Source organism: Physella acuta, unplaced genomic scaffold (assembly GCF_028476545.2).
Source record: "Physella acuta isolate Inbredline_101_S28 unplaced genomic scaffold, ASM2847654v3 ptg001584l, whole genome shotgun sequence".
Lineage (NCBI taxonomy): Eukaryota > Metazoa > Mollusca > Gastropoda > Physidae > Physella > Physella acuta.
In genome coordinates this window covers 54902-75409 of record NW_026733098.1, presented here as the reverse complement: position 1 = coordinate 75409, position 20508 = coordinate 54902, and the positions used below count along the sequence as shown (strand labels likewise).

Genomic DNA, 20508 nt, shown 5'->3' with positions numbered 1-20508 from the left:
TCTTTATGAGAACGTTGTAGGTTTCCGGTTTCCGAGTAATTAAACTGGTAACGCGGGAATTTCAGGGGTTTTTTTTACTACTGAAAGGGAGCGAGGAGGTGTGTGTGTTGTGGGCTCCTCTTGTCGGAGCCTGTGTGTGTTGTGGGCTCCTCTTGTCGGAGCCTGTGTGTGTTGTGGGCTCCTCTTGTCGGAGCCTGTGTGTGTTGTGGGCTCCTCTTGTCGGAGCCTTTGTGTGTTGTGGGTTCCTCTTGTCGGAGCCTGTGTGTGTGTGTGTGAGGGCTCCTCATGTCGGGACCTGTTTTGTTTAGATGTTTTATTTGACTAAGGATGGAGATACCCGTTTAACAATACCTGTGATAACGCTCCCCCCCCACCCCCCCCCCCCCCCCCCCGGAGAACATATCCGTACCGTCATTGGATGTTTATATTTCAAGTAATGTCCATATTGAGTCATTATAAGGTATATTAGTTTTTTACCGAATTAGCTATTTGGGGGGGGGGGGTCTCCATAAATGACGTCACGCTTTTTGGACGATGTTTACTCCTACCCCCCTTACCACCGTCACACATGGCCCCAACCCTAATACTCGGGGGGGGGGGGTAATATAACGGTGTGTGACTCACGTTACAGATAGGCGGCTGGAATTAGAACAGTCAGTCCACACTGTCCTTTTTTATGCCCAGGTCATAGAAACGGTGACCTCCCCCCCCCCCCTCTTTCCCCCCCCCCCCCCCCCCCAACCCATTTCCCCGAAATGGAAAGTTGTTGCGATTGGGTTGACTATTTCGAGAACTGGCTGGTCAAATCTCGATATTATGAAAAAAAATCCAACATTTCTGGAATATTTGAAAGAGAGAGCGAAAAATAAACAGAGAGAAATATAAAATGAGAAAATAGCGAAAAGTGGGGAGGGGGGGGGGGGTATGTTTAAATTGACATTGCATTTCTTTTGTAAATCTTAACCAGCTCTTAGACTTAGTCACCTGATTTTTATTTTGTTTATTATTTTCAAAATCTCTGGATATTCATTATTCTTTTTTTGCCATCTGTTGTCTTTAAAAAATGTATTTCTTTTTATTTTGAGATTTCTATTACTCTCCGCTGTTGTTGAGAAATTACTTAGCAAAAGAAAAAAGGGGGAAAAAACCAAGAGTACTGATGTCGTCTGTTAATCTGTTGGAACTTGTTCTTGACCACCTCACTTTCCCTAACCCCACTCATCCTTTTCTCCATCCCCCCTCTCCCCTCACACACAGATACACGCACGAAAGTACCACACACACACACACACACACACACACACACACACACACACACACACACACACACACCAGTTTTCCCTTGTGTAGTTTAAAACAAACCAGACTAGAGGGTAATGATGCGTGTTCACGGTGGGCTTAGCTCAGTCCACAGATTCTGGCGGCCTCGATGTTTGTTTACAATTAAACACTTTCATGGTCAGCTGTCTGTCTGTCTGTCCGTCCGTCCGTCCGTCCGTCCGTCCGTTCGCCCGCCCGCCCGTCCGTCCGTCCGTCCGTCCGTCCGTCCGTCCGTCCGTCCGTCCGTCCGTCCGTCCGTCCGTCCGTCCGTCCGTCCGTCCGTCCGTCCGTCCGTCCGTCCGTCCGTCCGTCCGTCCGTCCGTCTGTCTGTCTGTCTGTCTGTCTGTCTGTCTGTCTGTCTGTTATAAACCATTTGTTTGCGTTCACTTGATGCGTAATTATTTTTCTACGCGATTCTATTCTATTTAAAACTTTACTTTTTAAAAACAAAACATTTTAAAAACATTTCTATAGCCATGTTGCCCTGGAAATACCATCCTACTTACTGTATTTAAGAATATGAGAAACTTTGGGTTACATTAAACTTCCAACTTAAACCAGCGCAACCCACGCCCCACCTCGTCACCCAACACCCCACACATAGGTCTACATCTAATTCCAAATGCAAAAAAATATTGACATTCCTATTCTAGCGATGTATAAGCGTCTGAGCATTCTGCGTAAAGAAGTTCCAAAAACAGTTCATCTTATTTTTTAAAAAAATACATTGTATTTAAACAAAAATAAACCTGGACCGCAATAATGCATCTAAGTATAGTTTTATCTCAAAATTCAGTTTTAAAATAACTCATCTTCTGTGAGTTATTTTATTTTATTGACATTTTTTTTTTCTAAATTAATTTTAAAATTAGACTTCCCCGCTAAATTTGTCAGTTTGAGAACAAAGGTTCTATTTAGCACTAAGTGACGCTCTTTTATTTTAGGGTTTCTTTTAGACGCGGTTATAAATAATCATTGCATTGTGCGCTGTCCGAATATTTGAACTGAACGAGAATCGTACCAGCAGTCTAAAATAAATCTACGATAAAACAAAGACCGCCTGTTCATTCGACCGTTTTGAAAATCTATTTTAAACTTCTGAGGCTATTCATATCAGGAATTTACCTGGGGTCGTGTTTGCAATTATTTAAACTTTAACATTGTAGAATAAAGATTACATCTAGCCGGGCTACTTTCGGTTTGTTTTGTTTTTGCATCAGTTTTGCCTCTCAGGTGTCAGTAAGTACGGAGTATCTCCATGGGCTTTGCTAGGGTGGGGAGGAGGGGCGTCAGTCTGCAAAGACCACACCCTCTCTCATTCTTTTTTTTTTTCTGGCGTGTCCTGAATTTAACGTCCTTTCAACAATAGTGAAACATATTTTGCGTATTGGTTTGACCCCACCCCTCCACGTGTGTCCCGTTCCGCCTCCATTGCTGAAAAAAAGATGAGAGAGAAATCGATGATAGGAAATTAATTTCAAATTAGAAATATTTTTTACCCGACCTTACTCCATATAACGTTGTATTGACCTCACTCATTATGTTAGAAAACATTTAGGGCTTCACATAAAAACTAACAAAAGCTAAAAAAAAACAACTGAAGTCCTATTTAAGAGTGTGCAAGAATATTGCAATAGAGTATTTCAATTTGTACAAGACCTGATCAGCTCAAACAAGAGCGAACCACATCGATACATGACAGAAATGTTTACCTCAAGACCAAGACAACAGGATGACAACATTTAGTGGGGGGGGGGGGGGGTGACACCATGGCGAAAACTTGCAAAATATATAGAAGAAATGTGCTTTTTATCTGTTCAATTAAGGGTTAATTAGAGTTTATCCACGTGTGTTAATAACTGACTATAGATAAACATCTTTACTATTAACTGTGCACACTGTAAACTATCAGGGAGAGGGGGGTGAAACCAACTTTAAAATTTACAGAGGAAATAATTCTTTTGTTGCGTATTGGTATAATTGATAAGTCATTCAACGGCCGGGAAGGGTGAAAAACTAAAATATAATATGTTAAGATGAAAACGATGACACCAATTGCAAGTATAAATAGGCCTGTGTAGACATATATATATATATATATATATATATATATATATATATATATATATATATATATATATATATATACGTGTTTGTATGTGTAATTTTTTCCGGGGGGGGGGGGCAACGGGACGGGACGGGACACACCATTAGGTGCCGCACCGGGTGACACCCGACCTAGCGACGCCACTGCACATGACCATAGCGCTGCTAGGTAACTGCAAGAAGACCTTGTGCGCGTAAGTATGATTCCTGTCTTGCAACTTGTTTCCCCATAAGGACGACTCACGTCTTGCAACTTGTTTCCCCATAAGGACGATTCACGTCTTGCAACTTGTTTCCCCATAGGGACGATTCACGTCTTGCCACTTGTTTCCCCATAAGGACGATTCACGTCTTGCAACTTGTTCCCCATAAGGACGATTCACGTCTTGCCACTTGTAACAGTGAAGAGCCCAGTGCTAAAAGTACTTAAGTCACATTTTTGTGAAAATCAAACCAAGCATTGATCGTTATTCCTCTAGTTTAACTTTATCTTATAAACAAATAGTGATACTGAAGAATTTATTTAATTTTCTCTTCCAAACAAACAAATAATATAAAAACGTAATGTTTCATAGTAAATTTTAATCTTTGAACTCATTTTTCTCAAAATGTTGTTTTTGTGACTTAAGTACTTTTAGCACTAAGGTCTTCTTTAAAAAATCTGTTTTCCAGGTCTGGCTTGGTGCAGCTGAGAGGATGAGCTTCGACACCAGCCTACGGTACGCCAACCTAGGCATGCTGCTTGCCCACATCGGCGCCATCGTCGCCCTCGACGTCTACATCTTCAGCTTCGTCTCCAAGACCGTCTTCTCCGGACAAGTGGTCAAGTCGATCATCATCTCAGTGGTCACAGGTGACCTAGTCCTGGCCCTGTACCCGCTGACCCTGGGGGCGGTGTTCGCCTTTGTGGATGGGTTCTCCCTGCCATGCCCTGTGCTCCAGTGTGCCGAGGTCTACCAGGAGTACGCGCTCAGCATCATCTACCCAGTAGGGTGTGTCTTTTGGAGACTAGTGAGCGACAGAGGGTATATCTCACTGGTCAAGTCCATCGCCTACGGTCTGGTGCCGTGGCTCGTTGCCATTGTGGTTATCGCCCCTCTGGTGCTGATTCGTGAGTAATGTTTATAATCCAATTTATTTAGGTTGTTCGTGAGTAATATTTATAATTCATTTATTTAGGTTGTTCGTTAGTAATGTTTATAATACATTTATTTAGGTTGTTTGTGTAGTCTTATTAATCGAACTTATTTTGGCTAAGTCATTAGGGGATCCCAAAAATCCGACCAAAAAAAAATTATATTTTTTTTCGTGCTTATATTTGTATAAAATTTTTTAAAATTGAATATATTTGAACAAGACATACTAAAGAATGATTTAGATAGAGAAAGTAATTTATTTAAAATGAGTATAAATTTAAAAAAAAAACATAAGAGTAAAACGAACAATGGGAAACCATTAGACATTACTTCCAGCCCGAAATAAAGTTGGGTCGGTTTCTCTGTTGTTTGTTGTTGAAAACTGGATATTCTTGCATTGTCAACGGTAGTGAATACATATGAAATAGCTACATTAGAACAGGGTAAACTCTAGCTGCAAGATTTACCACAAACCTAAAACAGACATTGCGAACGAAATTAAAGATTATAATTACGAGTGCCCTTAGTGTTAAACATAATTGATATTTCGCACCTATCATTAAAACCAAAATCACAAGCGATACGATTGATACACATATTTATCATTTTTTATTAACAGAAATACAGACGGTATAACTTATTTTAAAATAAAAATAAATTAAAAACCTCGTCTCTTTTGTTTTCCCAGAAGCCCAACATAAAGAAGGAAACTGTGGCAGCCTTTTCGTCTTCCCCAATAGTTCCGTCCCCTACACCAACCTCAACTTCACGCCCAGGCGGCTCGTCATCATCCAAGTCGTCTGCCTCCTCATCCCCTCCACCCTGGCCTTCTTCTACTGCCAATTCCTGGCCAAATACAACACGAAACTGTACATGTTCATAGTCTCCTTGTACCTTTTCACATCAATCTTCCAGTTCGTGGTTCACAACTTCCTCGAGCCCGCCTTAAAGAAACAAACCACGCTGATCATATTGCAGACGAGCACATTCTGGCTCATCAACTTCAGGAGCCTTTTCGTCGGGGGGATATGGGTCTTCACCCTTTGCGGGTGGTACCGAAGCCCCGTCAAGATAACTAACTACCGGCTGTATACGGACGGCACGCCACCTATCAGTCCCATGTTTTCGTCCTCTGACTATGAAGCGGAACTAAGGCTATCTACGAACTATCCAACGGAGTTTTTATTCAGTCAGGAGTCGTGGCACAATATCGTCGGGGTCCTGATCAAAGAGAATTTAGAGCTGGCCTCTAAAAACGAGACGGACAGTGAGAATTAAGGCGAGGGTCCCATATTGCTCTGTGACTGCGTGTAACTGCTACTGACGCTGAGAGATTACAATGTCAGGGTTAATTAACTGGTGTCGTGTTGTTGGGTGCCTTAACCCTAACCGACCCAACTAATATGATTGATACGGTATATGATTTTAAAACAAGTAAATATGTACTCAACAGTTAAAAAGAAAATTAATTAGGAAAGACGATTTTGAGAAAAGGTGACATCATATCTCTGGTCCAACCTAATTAGTGAATCCCCTGATAAGAGTCAAGTGGCTCAATCAACTGATTTTTAGTTTAACACAAGTTTCGATGTGCATGCACATTTTCCCAGATTTTTAAAGGGTGTGGGCCAAATGTTTGACGCATAGCAAATTGAATTTTGTGAGCTGTTGTTTCCGGATAATGTCGTTAGAAAAAAATAATAATCCGATGAAGAAAACCGTATGTCTATTACTTTTAAATCAGATATATAAAAAGGTTGTGATAGAGTTTTGGCAGAACTGGTTGAGCTTCAACAATTTTACAGTAAATATATTTATTTTATTTATACACGGGACTTTGTTTTCTTCAGTTTTACTGTAAATAAAAAATTATTTTCGAAGAAAGGACTTTGTTAAAATACACGTGTTTTAAAAAAATAATAAAACGTGAGAACTTCAGATTATAAAACTGTTGGATGACCCGTTATAATATAGATGGACGACCCGTTATAATATAGATGGATGACCTCAATAAGGGATTATCAGTGTGTAACACTCAGTTGTAGGGTTCATTGTTTTGTTGTATTCACCTTTTTAGGGTTCATTGTTTTGTTGTATTCACCTTTTTAGGGTTCATTGTTTTGTTGTATTCACCTTTTTAGGGTTCATTGTTTTGTTGTATTCACCTTTTTAGGGTTCATTGTTTTGTTGTATTCACCTTTTTAGGGTTCATTGTTTTGTTGTATTCACCTTTTTAGGGTTCATTGTTTTGTTGTATTCACCTTTTTAGGGTTCATTGTTTTGTTGTATTCACCTTTTTAGGGTTCATTGTTTTGTTGTATTCACCTTTTTAGGGTTCATTGTTTTGTTGTATTCACCTTTTTAGGGTTCATTGTTTTGTTGTATTCACCTCCATGAGGTGAGTACCTTTTTTAAAAAACTATTTTCTCAAATATTGCTTTCTGATGAATGAGCAAGTAGACAGAAGTGCCTTACACTACATTTGTCTTTAAATACAACCTAAGGCTGGAGACCGGCACAATTTGCAACAGAAAAAGCTTGATTTTCCATCTGGATTTGCTTCCATACTAATTGACCAGTTAGTGAACTTTGTCTACCTGGGGGGGGGGGGGGGGGGTGAACTAGGGACTTAAAAGTTGCCAGTTATGCACACTCGTCCCTGAGCAAGCCGCCCCCTAGACTGAGTGTACCGTTAGTTAACCAACCGATTAAGTTAAATGACTTCCATTTTCAGCCTAATCTGCCATTACGTACAATAAAATCCAATCTGAACAAATGTCCACAAAAGTCAAAGTTTTATTCATACTATATGACCTTACAATTATATTATACTGTATAAATAAACAATTCCATAATAGTTGACTTCAAAGAAAATATTTTATCCATGCTTAAAACTTACATAATTAATTAACAAATAGTAGTATTTGGACATAAACAGTAAATAATGAATAGTGTCAAGTTATGTTTTAGTTCAATACATAACTCAAATTGTACAAATAGACTTTAAACAATTGAGGTTATACACAGGTAACAGAAAGCCCAAACTGGATGAACCATCTATAGTAATCCATTTTACTAATTTTAGGCAGATTTTACTGTATGAATTGTTACAAACTATCAATGGAACTGCTAACTTTATAGTTTAAAATTTAATGCTATTAAGCACATCTCAACTCATTGAAAGATATCAACATGTCTATACTGCTTGTTAATGTAAGGGACAAAACTCTGAATAATTTAAATACTCTCCAATTTACAAAAATGTAAAAATACCTTCACGGTGTGAAAAATAAAAATAGAACTTTAAAAATTAAGTTTTTTTTTAGTATGAATAATTCTTAAAATCAGAAATAATTTACAATATAAAAATCAACTCGTACTCCACACTTATAAAAACAAAGTCCATACAAATAAGTATAATAAATAAATGATAAAAATCCATCTACGTATCAGGAACAACATTGAGAGAACATTTTTGGTCCATGCTGTTCAAATACTTGATCTCATCCCCCCGTATGTTTAAGATCTCAGAATCAAGTTTGGGGCCTGAGCGAATCTGTTTCAATAGAAAAAAATGTTTTTTAAAAATAAAATAAAACCGTTACTTTAAATTACTTTAAAATGTAAATACAAAAATAATAAGTTCTATAACACCATCTTTATTAATTTAGTGAGACTTATTTTTGTTACCCCAGCTGAAGTGATTCTAGATTGCTTTGAAGGGGGAGGGGGGGGGGGGGATTAAAAATATACTAAATCATCTGAACTTTGGTGATTCCCAAAGTTCAGTGGTCGGCAACCTTTTGAGAAGGAAGAGCCAAAGTTACAATTTACCAGTTTTTAAAGAGCCACTAACATTTTTATTTCAACATTTGGTATTTGATTAGGCTTAGGTAAATATATTTGATTGGTTATTTAAAATAAATAGCTTTTAAATATGAAATAATATTAATTCATATAAAAACATACGCATGTTTCTCCAGAATAATAAAATTATTAATCAAATAATATACTATCCCAATCCACTTTAGAAGCTGTGATATCAGAGTATTTAGAAATTCGATGCAGAACAATATTTTTATGAGTTTTGAAAATAAAATAATTATTAATATTTGTGCATGGAGCTGAAGAGCCGCATCTGGACATCAAAAGAGCCACACGCGGCTCGCGAGCTGCAGGTTGCCGACCCCTGCCATAGTTGCATATTTTATAGGATTCAAGCAAAACTTCTACCATCATGGGCTTGAATCCTATAAAATATAAAGTATGCAGCTATTATGTGAAGGAACAGGGAACAACACTGGCAATGGAAAGCAAAGCTTACCTTATACATTGATGTCTTTTCAAATGAGAGGGTACCACATTTCCTATGAGATAAAGAAAAGATATAAGTTTGATACATTGAATATTTTGCTACTGATCAAGCAAAATCAATCATATTTGCCTATAGAAAGTGCCAGATTTTTACAACCATGTAATTACTTATACATTTAGTAGTATTAGCAAGTAGCAAAAATGGTGACTTTATAGCGGGCAGCAAAATTTAAATGGTGACCTATTTGCATGCAATGTCATTTTTAAATGATATTCGTAAGCAGAACAACTTTAAATGATGATGATTTGCAAGCAATAAAAATTTAAAAAAAAAAACAAAAAACAACAGTGATTTATGTTATAAGCATTAAAATGTTTAAACAGTGAGTAATTTGTAAGCAGTTTTTATTTTTTATATGGTGGCTCTGAAAAAAGTAATTTTTTTCAAGCTGATCTAAAAATAAAAATTTCAAAAACGCTAATTGAAGTCAAGTTACAGAATAACATTGGCAAAGACTTACTTGCAAGCATCAGTAGGAAACTTCCCTCCAATAACATAAGTCCTATGCTTACATTTCTTACACATGAAGAAACGTTTTTTGGCTTTGCTGGTCTTTAGCTTGTGTCCTTCTTTCTTGCAAGTGTCCAGGGCAGACTGTGCTGTGTAGGAACACTGGGAAAGACAGACAACATTGGTACAGACTTTAATACAGACAACATTGGTACAGACTTTAATACAGACAACATTGGTACAGACTTTAATACAGACAATACCGGTACAGACTTTAACGGACAATAACAGTAAAGACTTTATAACAGACTACTCTAAGACAGACAATACTAGTGCAGACTTGAAAACAGACAACATTGGTATAGACATTAATAGCAACAATATTGGTAAAGACAACATTCGTACAGACTTTAAAAAGACAATAGCATTGGTAGAGAACTTTTAAAGACTGACACTGCTAGTCTTTTAATTTGAAACTTTTGATTTCTAACTCCTGCCAGGTACACAATATAACAGAGTGTACTCATTTAACTATAGGCCCTAATTATCTCAAATATACCAAAATAAACCTTTAGGACTTTTTATATCAATGACTACCACCCTGCCCACAGCCCTAATGTAGTGCCTAAAACTAAAACAAATGACAATGGGTGACACATACCTGTGAGCATGACACGACAGTTATCTCTATAGAGGTGACACTCTGCATTTTCTCCTCCATCTTCTCTTTCTTTTCCAGCTCTGTGAAATAAACTTCCTCTCTCTCTGCCTCAGCCTAAAGATATACCCAGCATAGTTAGGAAATTCTTAGCCTAAAGATATAACCAGCACAGTTAGGAAACTCTCAGCCAAAAGATATAACCTGCATAGTTAGGAAACTCTCAGCCTAAAGATATAGCCAGCATAGTTAGGAAACTCTCAGCCTAAAGTTATAACCAGCATAGTTAGGAAACTCTCAGTCTAAAGATATAACCAGCATAGTTAGGAAACTCTCAGCCTAAAGATATAACCAGCATAGTTAGGAAACTCTCAGTCTAAAGATATAACCAGCATAGTAAGGAAACTCTCAGCCTAAAGATATAACCAGCATAGTTAGGAAACTCATAACCAGCATAGTTAGGAAACTCTCAGCCTAAAGATATAACCAGCATAGTTAGGAAACTCTCAGCCTAAAGATATAACCAGCATAGTTAGGAAACTCTCAGCCTAAAGATATAACCAGCATAGTTAGGAAACTCTCAGCCTAAAGATATAACCAGCATAGTTAGGAAACTCTCAGCCTAAAGATATAACCAGCATAGTTAGGAAACTCTCAGCCTAAAGATATAGCATAGTTAGGAAACTCTCAGCCTAAAGATATAACCAGCATAGTTAGGAAACTCTCAGCCTAAAGATATACCCAGCATAGTTAGGAAACTCTCAGCCTAAAGATATAACCAGCATAGTTAGGAAACTCTCAGCCTAAAGATATAACCAGCATAGTTAGGAAACTCTCAGCCTAAAGATATAACCAGCATAGTTAGGAAACTCTCAGCCTAAAGATATAACCAGCATAGTTAGGAAACTCTCAGCCTAAAGATATAACCAGCATAGTTAGGAAACTCTCAGCCTAAAGATATAACCAGCATAGTTAGGAAACTCTCAGTCTAAAGATATAACCAGCATAGTTAGGAAACTCTCAGCCTAAAGATATAACCAGCATAGTTAGGAAACTCTCAGCCTAAAGTTATAACCAGCATAGTTAGGAAACTCTCAGCCTAAAGATATAACCAGCATAGTTAGGAAACTCTCAGCCTAAAGATATAACCAGCATAGTTAGGAAACTCTCAGCCTAAAGATATAACCAGCATAGTTAGGAAACTCTCAGCCTAAAGATATAACCAGCATAGTTAGGAAACTCTCAGCCTAAAGATATAACCAGCACAGTTAGGAAACTCTCAGCCTAAAGATATAACCTGCATAGTAAGGAAACTCTCAGCCTAAAGATATAACCAGCATAGTTAGGAAACTCTCAGCCTAAAGATATAACCAGCATAGTTAGGAAACTCTCAGCCTAAAGATATCACCAGCATAGTTAGGAAATCCTCAGCCTAAAGATATAACCAGCATAGTTAGGAAACTCTCAGCCTAAAGATTTAACCAGCATAGTTAGGTAATCCTCAGCCTAAAGATATAACCAGCATAGTTAGGAAACTCTCAGCCTAAAGATATAACCAGCATAGTTAGGAAACTCTCAGCCTAAAGATTTAACCAGCATAGTTAGGAAACTCTCAGCCTAAAGATATAACCAGCATAGTTAGGAAACTCTCAGCCTAAAGATATAACCAGCATAGTTAGGAAACTCTCAGCCTAAAGATTTAACCAGCATAGTTAGGAAACTCTCAGCCTAAAGATATAACCAGCATAGTTAGGAAACTCTCAGCCTAAAGATATAACCAGAATAGTTAGGCAACTCTCAGCCTAAAGATATAACCAGCATAGTTAGGAAACTCTCAGCCTAAAGATATAACCAGCATAGTTAGGAAACTCTCAGCCTAAAGATATAACCAGCATAGTTAGGAAAATCTCAGCCTAAAGATATAACCAGCATAGTTAGGAAATCCTCAGCCTAAAGATATAACCAGCATAGTTAGGAAAATCTTAGCCTAAAGATATAACCAGCATAGTTAGGAAATCCTCAGCCTAAAGATATAACCAGCATAGTTAGGAAACTCTCAGACTAAAGATATAACCAGCATAGTTAGGAAACTCTCAGCCTTAAATATATAACCAGCATAGTTAGGAAACTCTCAGCCTAAAGATATAACCAGAATAGTTAGGCAACTCTCAGCCTAAAGATATAACCAGCATAGTTAGGAAACTCTCAGCCTAAAGATATAACCAGCATAGTTAGGAAACTCTCAGCCTAAAGATATAACCAGCATAGTTAGGAAACTCTCAGCCTAAAGATATAACCAGCATTGTTAGGAAACTCTCAGCCTAAAGATATAACCAGCATAGTTAGGAAACTCTCAGTCTAAAGATATACCCAGCATAGTTAGGAAACTCTCAGCCTAAAGATATAACCAGCATAGTTAGGAAATCCTCAGCCTAAAGATATAACCAGCATAGTTAGGAAACTCTCAGCCTAAAGATATAACCAGCATAGTTAGGAAATCCTCAGCCTAAAGATATAACCAGCATAGTTAGGAAAATCTCAGCCTAAAGATTTAACCAGCATAGTTAGGAAACTCTCAGCCTAAAGATATAACCAGCATTGTTAGGAAACTCTCAGACTAAAGATATAACCTGCATAGTTAGGAAATTTCTCAACTTCAGCATAGATAAAAAACCTGCTCATACTAAATTCCACTCTCTGCTTCTGCCCATGTACAATATTTTACAATACTTGAACGATGCATAAATAAATCAAAACAATTTGTTAAATTCTAATTTCCCTTTTAGTTTTCTTTCATAATGCAAATAACAGTTCATTTTCTAGAACTAGTTCTACAGTTGGGGTCATTTTTTGTTTTGCGGATAATTTAAGTTTTTTTAAATTAAAAAATAAAATCTTTACTTCAAACACAAAGCTATGACACTACATTTTCCGTATAACAGAAAATGTAAGCTATACTGGTACCAAATTTGGCATGTGTGTCTAATAGTTTTTTTTGGTACATTTTTTTAATAATGTAACTATGTTCTGGGTGTATCTGCCCCCTTAAAATGCAAATAACTGTTTATTTTTTCCAGTACTCCAGCATACCCAGACAAACCTCAAACACTAAACCCAACGCCATTGTTATAATCAGATGTATCGTTGCAGAATTCACAATGAAAGCTAATCTAGGCATTCATTACTACAGCAACCATTTTAAAAAGTAGTTCAGACAGTGCCCTACTTAACAACTCCCAATGAGAACAAACTTTTAAAAACTCAGGCAGTGACCTAATTAACAAGTTCCAGTTAGAACAAACTTTAAAAAAGTAGGTCAGACAGTGCCCTACTTAACAAGTTCCAGTTAGAACCAACCTCAGCCAGAGCTCCCTTGTGTTTGGACTTGGCCTTGAGGATGCCCTTGACCTCGTCAGAGTTCAGGTCCACATTACCCAGCAGCCTTGACTTTTTCTTTGGTGGCTCTCTAGCAGACGTCTGGTGTGGGCTGGCACTGTCGTCATCAGGCAGACACTTGTCTAGAACATTTGTTTTTAAAACGTCAACATTCCTCAGGTGTAAGTTAAAGAGGTAAGAAGCCCAACAACCCCACCACTGACTTAATTGAAATTAAAAAAAAACATCTGAAGCTGTGTGGTAAACAATAGACTGCAGAATAATGCCCCCCAACTGACAAAATGCCATTAACACGTTGCCTTTAGTTATGTGAAGAAAAATGAAGGTGAACAAAGCACGAGTAATTTAATCCAGATTATATGGGTAATTTAATCCAGATTATATGGGTAATTTAATCCAGATTACACTGGTCATTTAGTCCTGATTATACTGGTAATTTAATTTAGATTATAATGTCATTTAGTCCTGATTATACTGGTAATTTAATCTAGATTATACTGTCGTTTAGTCCTGATTATACTGGTTATTTAGTCCTGATCACAGTGATCACAGAAAACCTCTACATCTTCTTACAGTGTTGCATGTCAAATATTTGATGAGCTGGTGATGCAATTACTGCCCACATACCTGTATCCTCCAGCAGTCTCTTCTTTATTTTGTCATGATCAAGGGAATCTTTTTTCACAGCATTAGGGTCCTCCTTCTTCAACCCACCCTTGCCCAGTATGGCAGCCACTGCTTTTAACTGTCGACAAACAAAATGTTGTCAACAAAAAAAAATTTTTTGTTATTTAAACAAAAAAATTTTGTCAAGTAATACATGAACAAAAAAAAAGAATATTTTTTTTAAATGAATGTAAATTTCACAAAATATAAGTTAAACAATAATAGTGTGGATTAGTTTGAGTTAGAAAAAATAGAAGCTTAATTTTGTATTAGAAAATAAAATTTAAGTATAGCATAATTTAGGGAATAATTCACCTTGGTCCTGTCTGCTAGACTCATAGTCTTCGCTGTTATATCCAGATTAATTTCTTGTCCACCATAAAAACCTTTCCCAAGCTGCGGCACCTGCTTTAGAGGATCCACTAGAGCAGTCAGACTATTGTTTTGTAATGACTGTGAACTTGAACTGGACAGCAGGAGTTCTGAAGCTTTCTTTTTGCCTGCCATTTTTTGCTGCATTGCCTGCTGGTGCTGTTTGATGAGATCTTTTGGAGTGACGCTCTGTATAGCGGGGTTCTTCCTGGCGTTTAATGGTGTCTTCAACGCCGCGGCTTTTTCTTCTTTTGTTTTCAAAAACGCGACAAGGTTCATCGACCCAGGGCTGGGTACTGTAATGAGCTCAGCGAATGTGTTGTCTGAGTCAGCACTCAACTTCCCACCAGCAACTGGCTCCGGTTTAATATCGTGTATACTTAAAGTATTCACTTTCTGGTGTCTACCTGTGCCAATTGTCTGTTTTAATTTATTCAGCGTGATGTTTTTCTTATTGCTGGAGCTACTGTTAGGAACAAAAGTGTTTCCACCGTAAATATAAGCGCAGTCTTTTGAGAAAATTTTCTTTTCGAAAGATTTGGGTCTTGTCCCGTTGATGCTCCCATGGAACTCCAATCTCTGCGCTGCAGTTTTCCTATACTCTGCTGCAACATGGTAAGCACAGAAGTCGCCATATTTTCTATTTATAAACTTAATGCATTTATTCCCGGCTTTAGTTTTGGCAATGCACCAATGCAAATCTTTAGACTGACCCATAATCATGACTTGATTAGCATTTTTTACTGTAAAAGCGGGCTCGCTGTTATTCTTCTCCATTGACTCCATGATCGACGGGTTCAAAACACCAATAACTGTACCAACAGCTGTTTTCCACATATGTTTATGCACCTCCCCGAACAAAAAGAAACTCACAGAGTTATCTAAATCCTCCAGGTCGTTAAGTTTCCAGATGGAATAAGGTTTCCCCGAGCTTGACGACTTGGAATCTGATTTACCGACCACGACCGCAATTGTGACCCAGTCACCTTGCAAGTCTGGTGTCTTAAGCTTCTGGTGAATCCTCGAAACACTGATCATTTTCCTACCTTCCATCCGCATCCTCATCAACGAGGAAGACACAAGTGGGTTTATAATCCTAATTTTGGAATAATCCTCCACAATAACTTTTTCATTCTCAGCCCCTGAAGGTGCAGGTTTAGCCTGCTCGCTAGATGATGATTTTGTTTGTAATGAATTTTTATCATATTTTTCTGTTTCTTTCACATCTAACTTTTTCATTTTGTTGCCATCTGATTCTGAAGAGCATTGTGACCATGAGCCAGATTTTAAAGTGGATGAAGAGCTCACTGAAAAGTTGGGCTGATGGGCCTCACGTCTCCTGTCCCCTGAATGCATTATCTGTTTGATTTCTTTACCAGCATCACTAAGTTGTTTTTTATCCTCCCCATCCAGACCCTCCCAGTCGCTATCACTATCACCAAACAACTCCGATTCCATTTTACTCCTTTTAGGGCTTTTCCCTAAAGAATTAGATTTTTTACACTGTCCTTTATTAGATGATGAAGTCTCAGCTGAAGTTTTAGTATTAGAAAACAGGATATCACTGCTGTCTGGGAGTAGAGTGATTGTTCTGTTTTTTACTGAAGACAGTTCCTGTTGTTTAGGTACACTGGAGTTTGTTGAGGGTAAGGAACTGGTTTTCATCAACTTAGTTTTATCAGCGCTAGGTAGAGTTGGCTTGGATGAACTTTGTGATGAGGGAACTTTGTTTTGAAGTGGTGAAGCTGTTGAGCCTTGTGATTTGTTGAAACGTGCAGGTGACTTTGATGAGCTTTGGGGAGAGGAATTCTTGTTTTGAAGTGTTGAACCTTGTGATTTGTTAACGTGTCCAGTTGAATTTTGTGATGAAGAAACTGATGGTTTGTTTGGAGTAGCTGAAGCTGTCGCCCCATGTGGTTTGTTGATTACTGAAGAAGGTGATGGCTGAGGTGAGATTATGTTGACAGATGACAGAGTTAGCTGTTGCTGCATGGCCAACATCTTTTGCAGCTCCAACATCTTCTGCTGCATCTTCATCATTTCTTCCTGCAGTGCCTGGGTTGACATTGGCAGGTCTGTCATCTGTGATGAGGGAGCAGTATCCTCACTCACATTTTGAACTGCTAAACTTACAGCAGAATTTTTATCAGCTTCAGTACCTAAGACGTTATCATTCGTTGACGTTGCAAGTGCATCAATGTTATCTAAAGGATGCAAAAAATAATTTGATAAAATGACATTATTTTTTAAATCAAGAAAATAATGGGTCAACATTTAAAACAAAATTAAGCACCAAACTCGTATTGGTTCATTTAACAAAGCAGTAACATCTTACATTTATTTACAAGTAGAAACTTTTGACATAGTTATTGACATTCATAAATAAATACAAATTGAAGGATTGTTATTACCACCCCACCTTTATCAACAGATGTACATTTCTGTACGGTTTCATCATCAGAGTCACTGTCATCAGATAAAGCATTGAGAAAATCTTCCACAGACTGATCAACATCTGAAAATAAAAACAATAGAATTTTATTTTTAATAACTTTAAAGACTGGATTCAAATGTTAGAACTTACATTAACAAGCTGCTCTGTGTTGATTTTTGCTGTACTAGGAACTTTCAAAACAAAAATACTATAAGCACTCAGCTGAATCTTAAACGACAATTTTAGTATGTGTATAAACATCTGAAATAAATAAATCCCCATCATTAAGGACATTAATTAATGCGTAGTAAGAAACTTATTAAAATGGCAAGAAGATTTTTACTGCTGGTAGATCTATAAGAACTGTATAAATAAAAATACTTTAAATGATAGCATAACATCAGGGTGCATTAAGCTACTTTTTTATTTACACCCGGTTAAATAAAAATAAAGCATATTAAATAAAAATAAAGCATAGGTACTGAAAGTGAAAGTATTAGATATCATTTACTAAATATTCTGAAAATGCCTTGCAGGTCATAATTTAAAATGTATAATTACTATTTTTATCTGTATTAATCAGAGGCTGACAACTATCCTCGTCATCATTTAATAATGCCTCCAATGTCTCTTGGTCACAAAATTCGTCACTTGCCATTTCTGCAATGATGAAGTTGTTTATCCCCAAAAAATTATTGCCAGCAGCTCTTTGTTTTGCACCTGTAAAATTTACAAATAAAAAATTACATAGGCTATATCAAATAGATCAGGCCGGTAAAAATTTAGAGAAAACCCTTGATATTTCATAGTATCCGCCGCCAACCAATCAAACGCGCGCTTTCAACGCGTTTTGGTTGGCGGCTGACGTCACGATGACGTCACGCGACCCGTAAACACGGCGTTTTTGGAGCTAAAAAGGGCCGAAAAAACCATTTTTTTCTACGTGTAGTTCGGATTTTTTTACGTTTTTTAAAATGGGCCCGAAAATGACACTTTTTAGAAATGGACATAGCCATTTTTTCGAAGAATTAATTAAAAAAAGGGCCGTTTTGAGCTATGTTTCGATGTAAACAAAGGCCCATGTCAACACGTGTCAAACCACGTGAAGGCACCCGATCGACGATTTCGGTCACGCATGAGTGGTTTTCGTACGTTCTCGTGAACTAAATACCAGTTTCTTGACAACAAATTGGAAAACGACAATTTCGTGAAAATAACGACCCTAGCCTAGAGGAATGGCTTTTGAAGATTATTAAATAAAAATCGATGTATTGGCTACATGTGTTGATTCTAAAGTTGTCTATAATTGACTAGATCTAGTAGGGCATGCTGAAACAACGGCCTTAGGGCGCCGTGTAGTGTGTAGTTTCGCTAAATGTAAATTAATCAGCCCGGCCGCAGATCGACCGCAAACTGTTAAGTTGGTTGAATGTGAAAAGCATACTACTTACAAATTACTTTTGAATATTCACATCACACAAAATAATCCCAAAGAAAGCACAAAATAAAATCCGTTAGAAAAGCATCACCATGAAATTTGAAAACAGTGTTTCTTCCAGACTTTTTTCTCCGGGGGGGCACTTGAAATCTTCGGGGGGGCGGTAAACTTTCTTCGGGGGGGCGGACACTGTTAAAAGTATATATTTTCTATATAAATTATATAAATTTCATTTCGTTCGGGGGGGGGGCGGTAAAAATTTTTCGGGGGGGCTTCGCCCCCCCGAAGAGATGCCTGGAAGAAACTCTGTTTGAAAACCACAGTATGTCAACCTTAACCAGCCATCTTTGGCTCGATCTAGATCTAGAGGTCATTCTTTAGCCTACACATGTGCCTTGTCAACCAATTTAGTTTCTGACGGTACACATTTAGATCAATATATTAATTAACAAACTAACTGAATTCCAACATTCTATCACTCTAATCCTAAAATGAAACAGAATTTGAAGCACAATGATCTAACGAATAAATCCCACTCTAAGTAAGTGTCGCAGCTTTAATCCTGGATAGAACCATAGTGTGTAGTCGTGTTGTGAGTAAACTTGCACGAGATAAAACGCCGACCTAGACCTTCCTGATGTGAATGGCCCCAAAGTTAAATGCTGGGAGTAGGGGAGGGGAATTTAACACCAGAATATTTTTTTTTTCCAATAGTTCAGTAGTTCACGCATCCTAACGGGGTTGAAAGTGTAACTTTATTATATTCAACTAGGCAAAAGGTGGAGGGTGGGGTCATTTAAACGACGGAGCTATATTTGTAGTCCACGAATACGGGGAAGCCGGTATTTGAAGCCGGCATTTCATTATCGTCATTGCTATTGAGTACAACCCTTTATTCTAGTTTAATGCTCGACTAGGCTACTCATTACGAAATCTAAAAAATGCCGTAGTGCTACCATGCAAAAGTAGCCTAATATTTCTACTGAATGGGGTAGGTATTTGACTGTGTTTATTTAAATGCAGACCCCGTTAGCCTAAAAATATTTGGATACACATTTTAGTTGTATAGTAAGGATTAATTTTATAATACAATGCATATATTCTGGTAGTCCTTCAAGTATTAGTAGTTATTGGACTATCCATAACTTGTATTTCAAAGATTTATAATGAGCGGGATGCAATCGATGTTTTAAGTGCTACATTCGGTAGCTGTTAGTTTGTGCATGACAGCATCCCAATAGTTCACTGTAAATATAAACTGAGCTTGACGAGATTCCCATCGCCAAGCAATCGTATGATAGACCCAGCAAGCATCACTCGTTAAATTTGACATCATGGCTATACCAGTCCTTGATTTTCATTAAGCCTTTAAACGCCTAGTTCTTGGTTTAAAAAAAAAAAAACGTCTCCCCCCCCCCCCACCCCTTCCCGCTAGCGCCGACGTCATCATAGGCCAATACCACGGTGCATTTTTTTTCACCGAGTATAACACACACCTCTCTCCCCCTCACAGCAAGCGCCAACAACGGTCGCCCAAGGCCAATAACACGCACCACGGTGGATTTTTTTTTCAATGAGTATATACCCTACCCACCCGCTGCCTTACAGCATACCGCTAGTCTTTACAAACGGGGTTACAAGTTTAACTTTGAGTTCAAGAAGGGGAGAGGGTGGTATTGAAACAACGATGTTCTTTAATAATATGTTTAATAGTACAAATACATAGAGAATCTAGTAAGAAATTATACTTACCTACTTCTATAGCATCATACATAATTTTATAATTAGCAAATTAATTAATTAATTAAGTCTAATGATAATGAAGGGAGATAGTTTATTTTGGTTAAGGCACGACACACAACACTATGCGTGCGTGGTATGTGGCCTGACCGACCGAAAGGAGATTGTTTATATTATTGTTTTGAGTTTATATTTAACTCAATGCAACGAGCCCGCCGGTTGGCTGAGGCCACGCCGGGGGGACGATCTGTCCGGGATTCAAAGGGTCGATTCTAAATATCATCCGAGTATTGAATTGTTACTGTAGAGTAGAGTCAGAATCTAGGGTAATCTATCGTTTTGGGTACGTAAAATCGCCCGCGGCTATTTATGTACGAAAACGTTACCTCATTGTCAAGGCTTTAATAGAAGTATATT

At 37.8% G+C, this 20508-nt stretch overlaps 1 protein-coding gene across 1 annotated transcript; it reads right to left on the bottom strand.

Annotated features, from left to right (window-relative positions):
• Positions 1–7382: 7382 nt before the first annotated feature.
• LOC131929023 (protein MCM10 homolog) lies at positions 7383–20125 on the bottom strand. Its single transcript, XM_059285214.1, has 10 exons — positions 20104–20125; positions 17475–17633; positions 16899–16994; positions 14423–16683; positions 14069–14186; positions 13403–13563; positions 10049–10162; positions 9398–9549; positions 8887–8929; positions 7383–8118 (listed from the first exon to the last, which is right to left on the bottom strand). The coding sequence occupies exons 1-10, from the start codon at positions 20123–20125 to the stop codon at positions 8005–8007; spliced, it is 3240 nt and encodes a 1079-aa protein (XP_059141197.1). The 3' UTR covers positions 7383–8004.
• Positions 20126–20508: the final 383 nt, after the last annotated feature.

Bases quoted from the DNA above. Each gene is read 5' to 3' on its own strand.
- LOC131929023 (XM_059285214.1), bottom strand. From the start codon at position 20,125: ATGTATGATGCTATAGAAGTAG. The intron at 16,684-16,898 runs GTGGGGTGGTAA...TGCATCCTTTAG, and splicing joins ATGTACATCTGTTGATAAAG to ATAACATTGATGCACTTGCA. The intron at 10,163-13,402 runs GTTGGTTCTAAC...GTATATCTTTAG, and splicing joins ACAAGGGAGCTCTGGCTGAG to GCTGAGGCAGAGAGAGAGGA.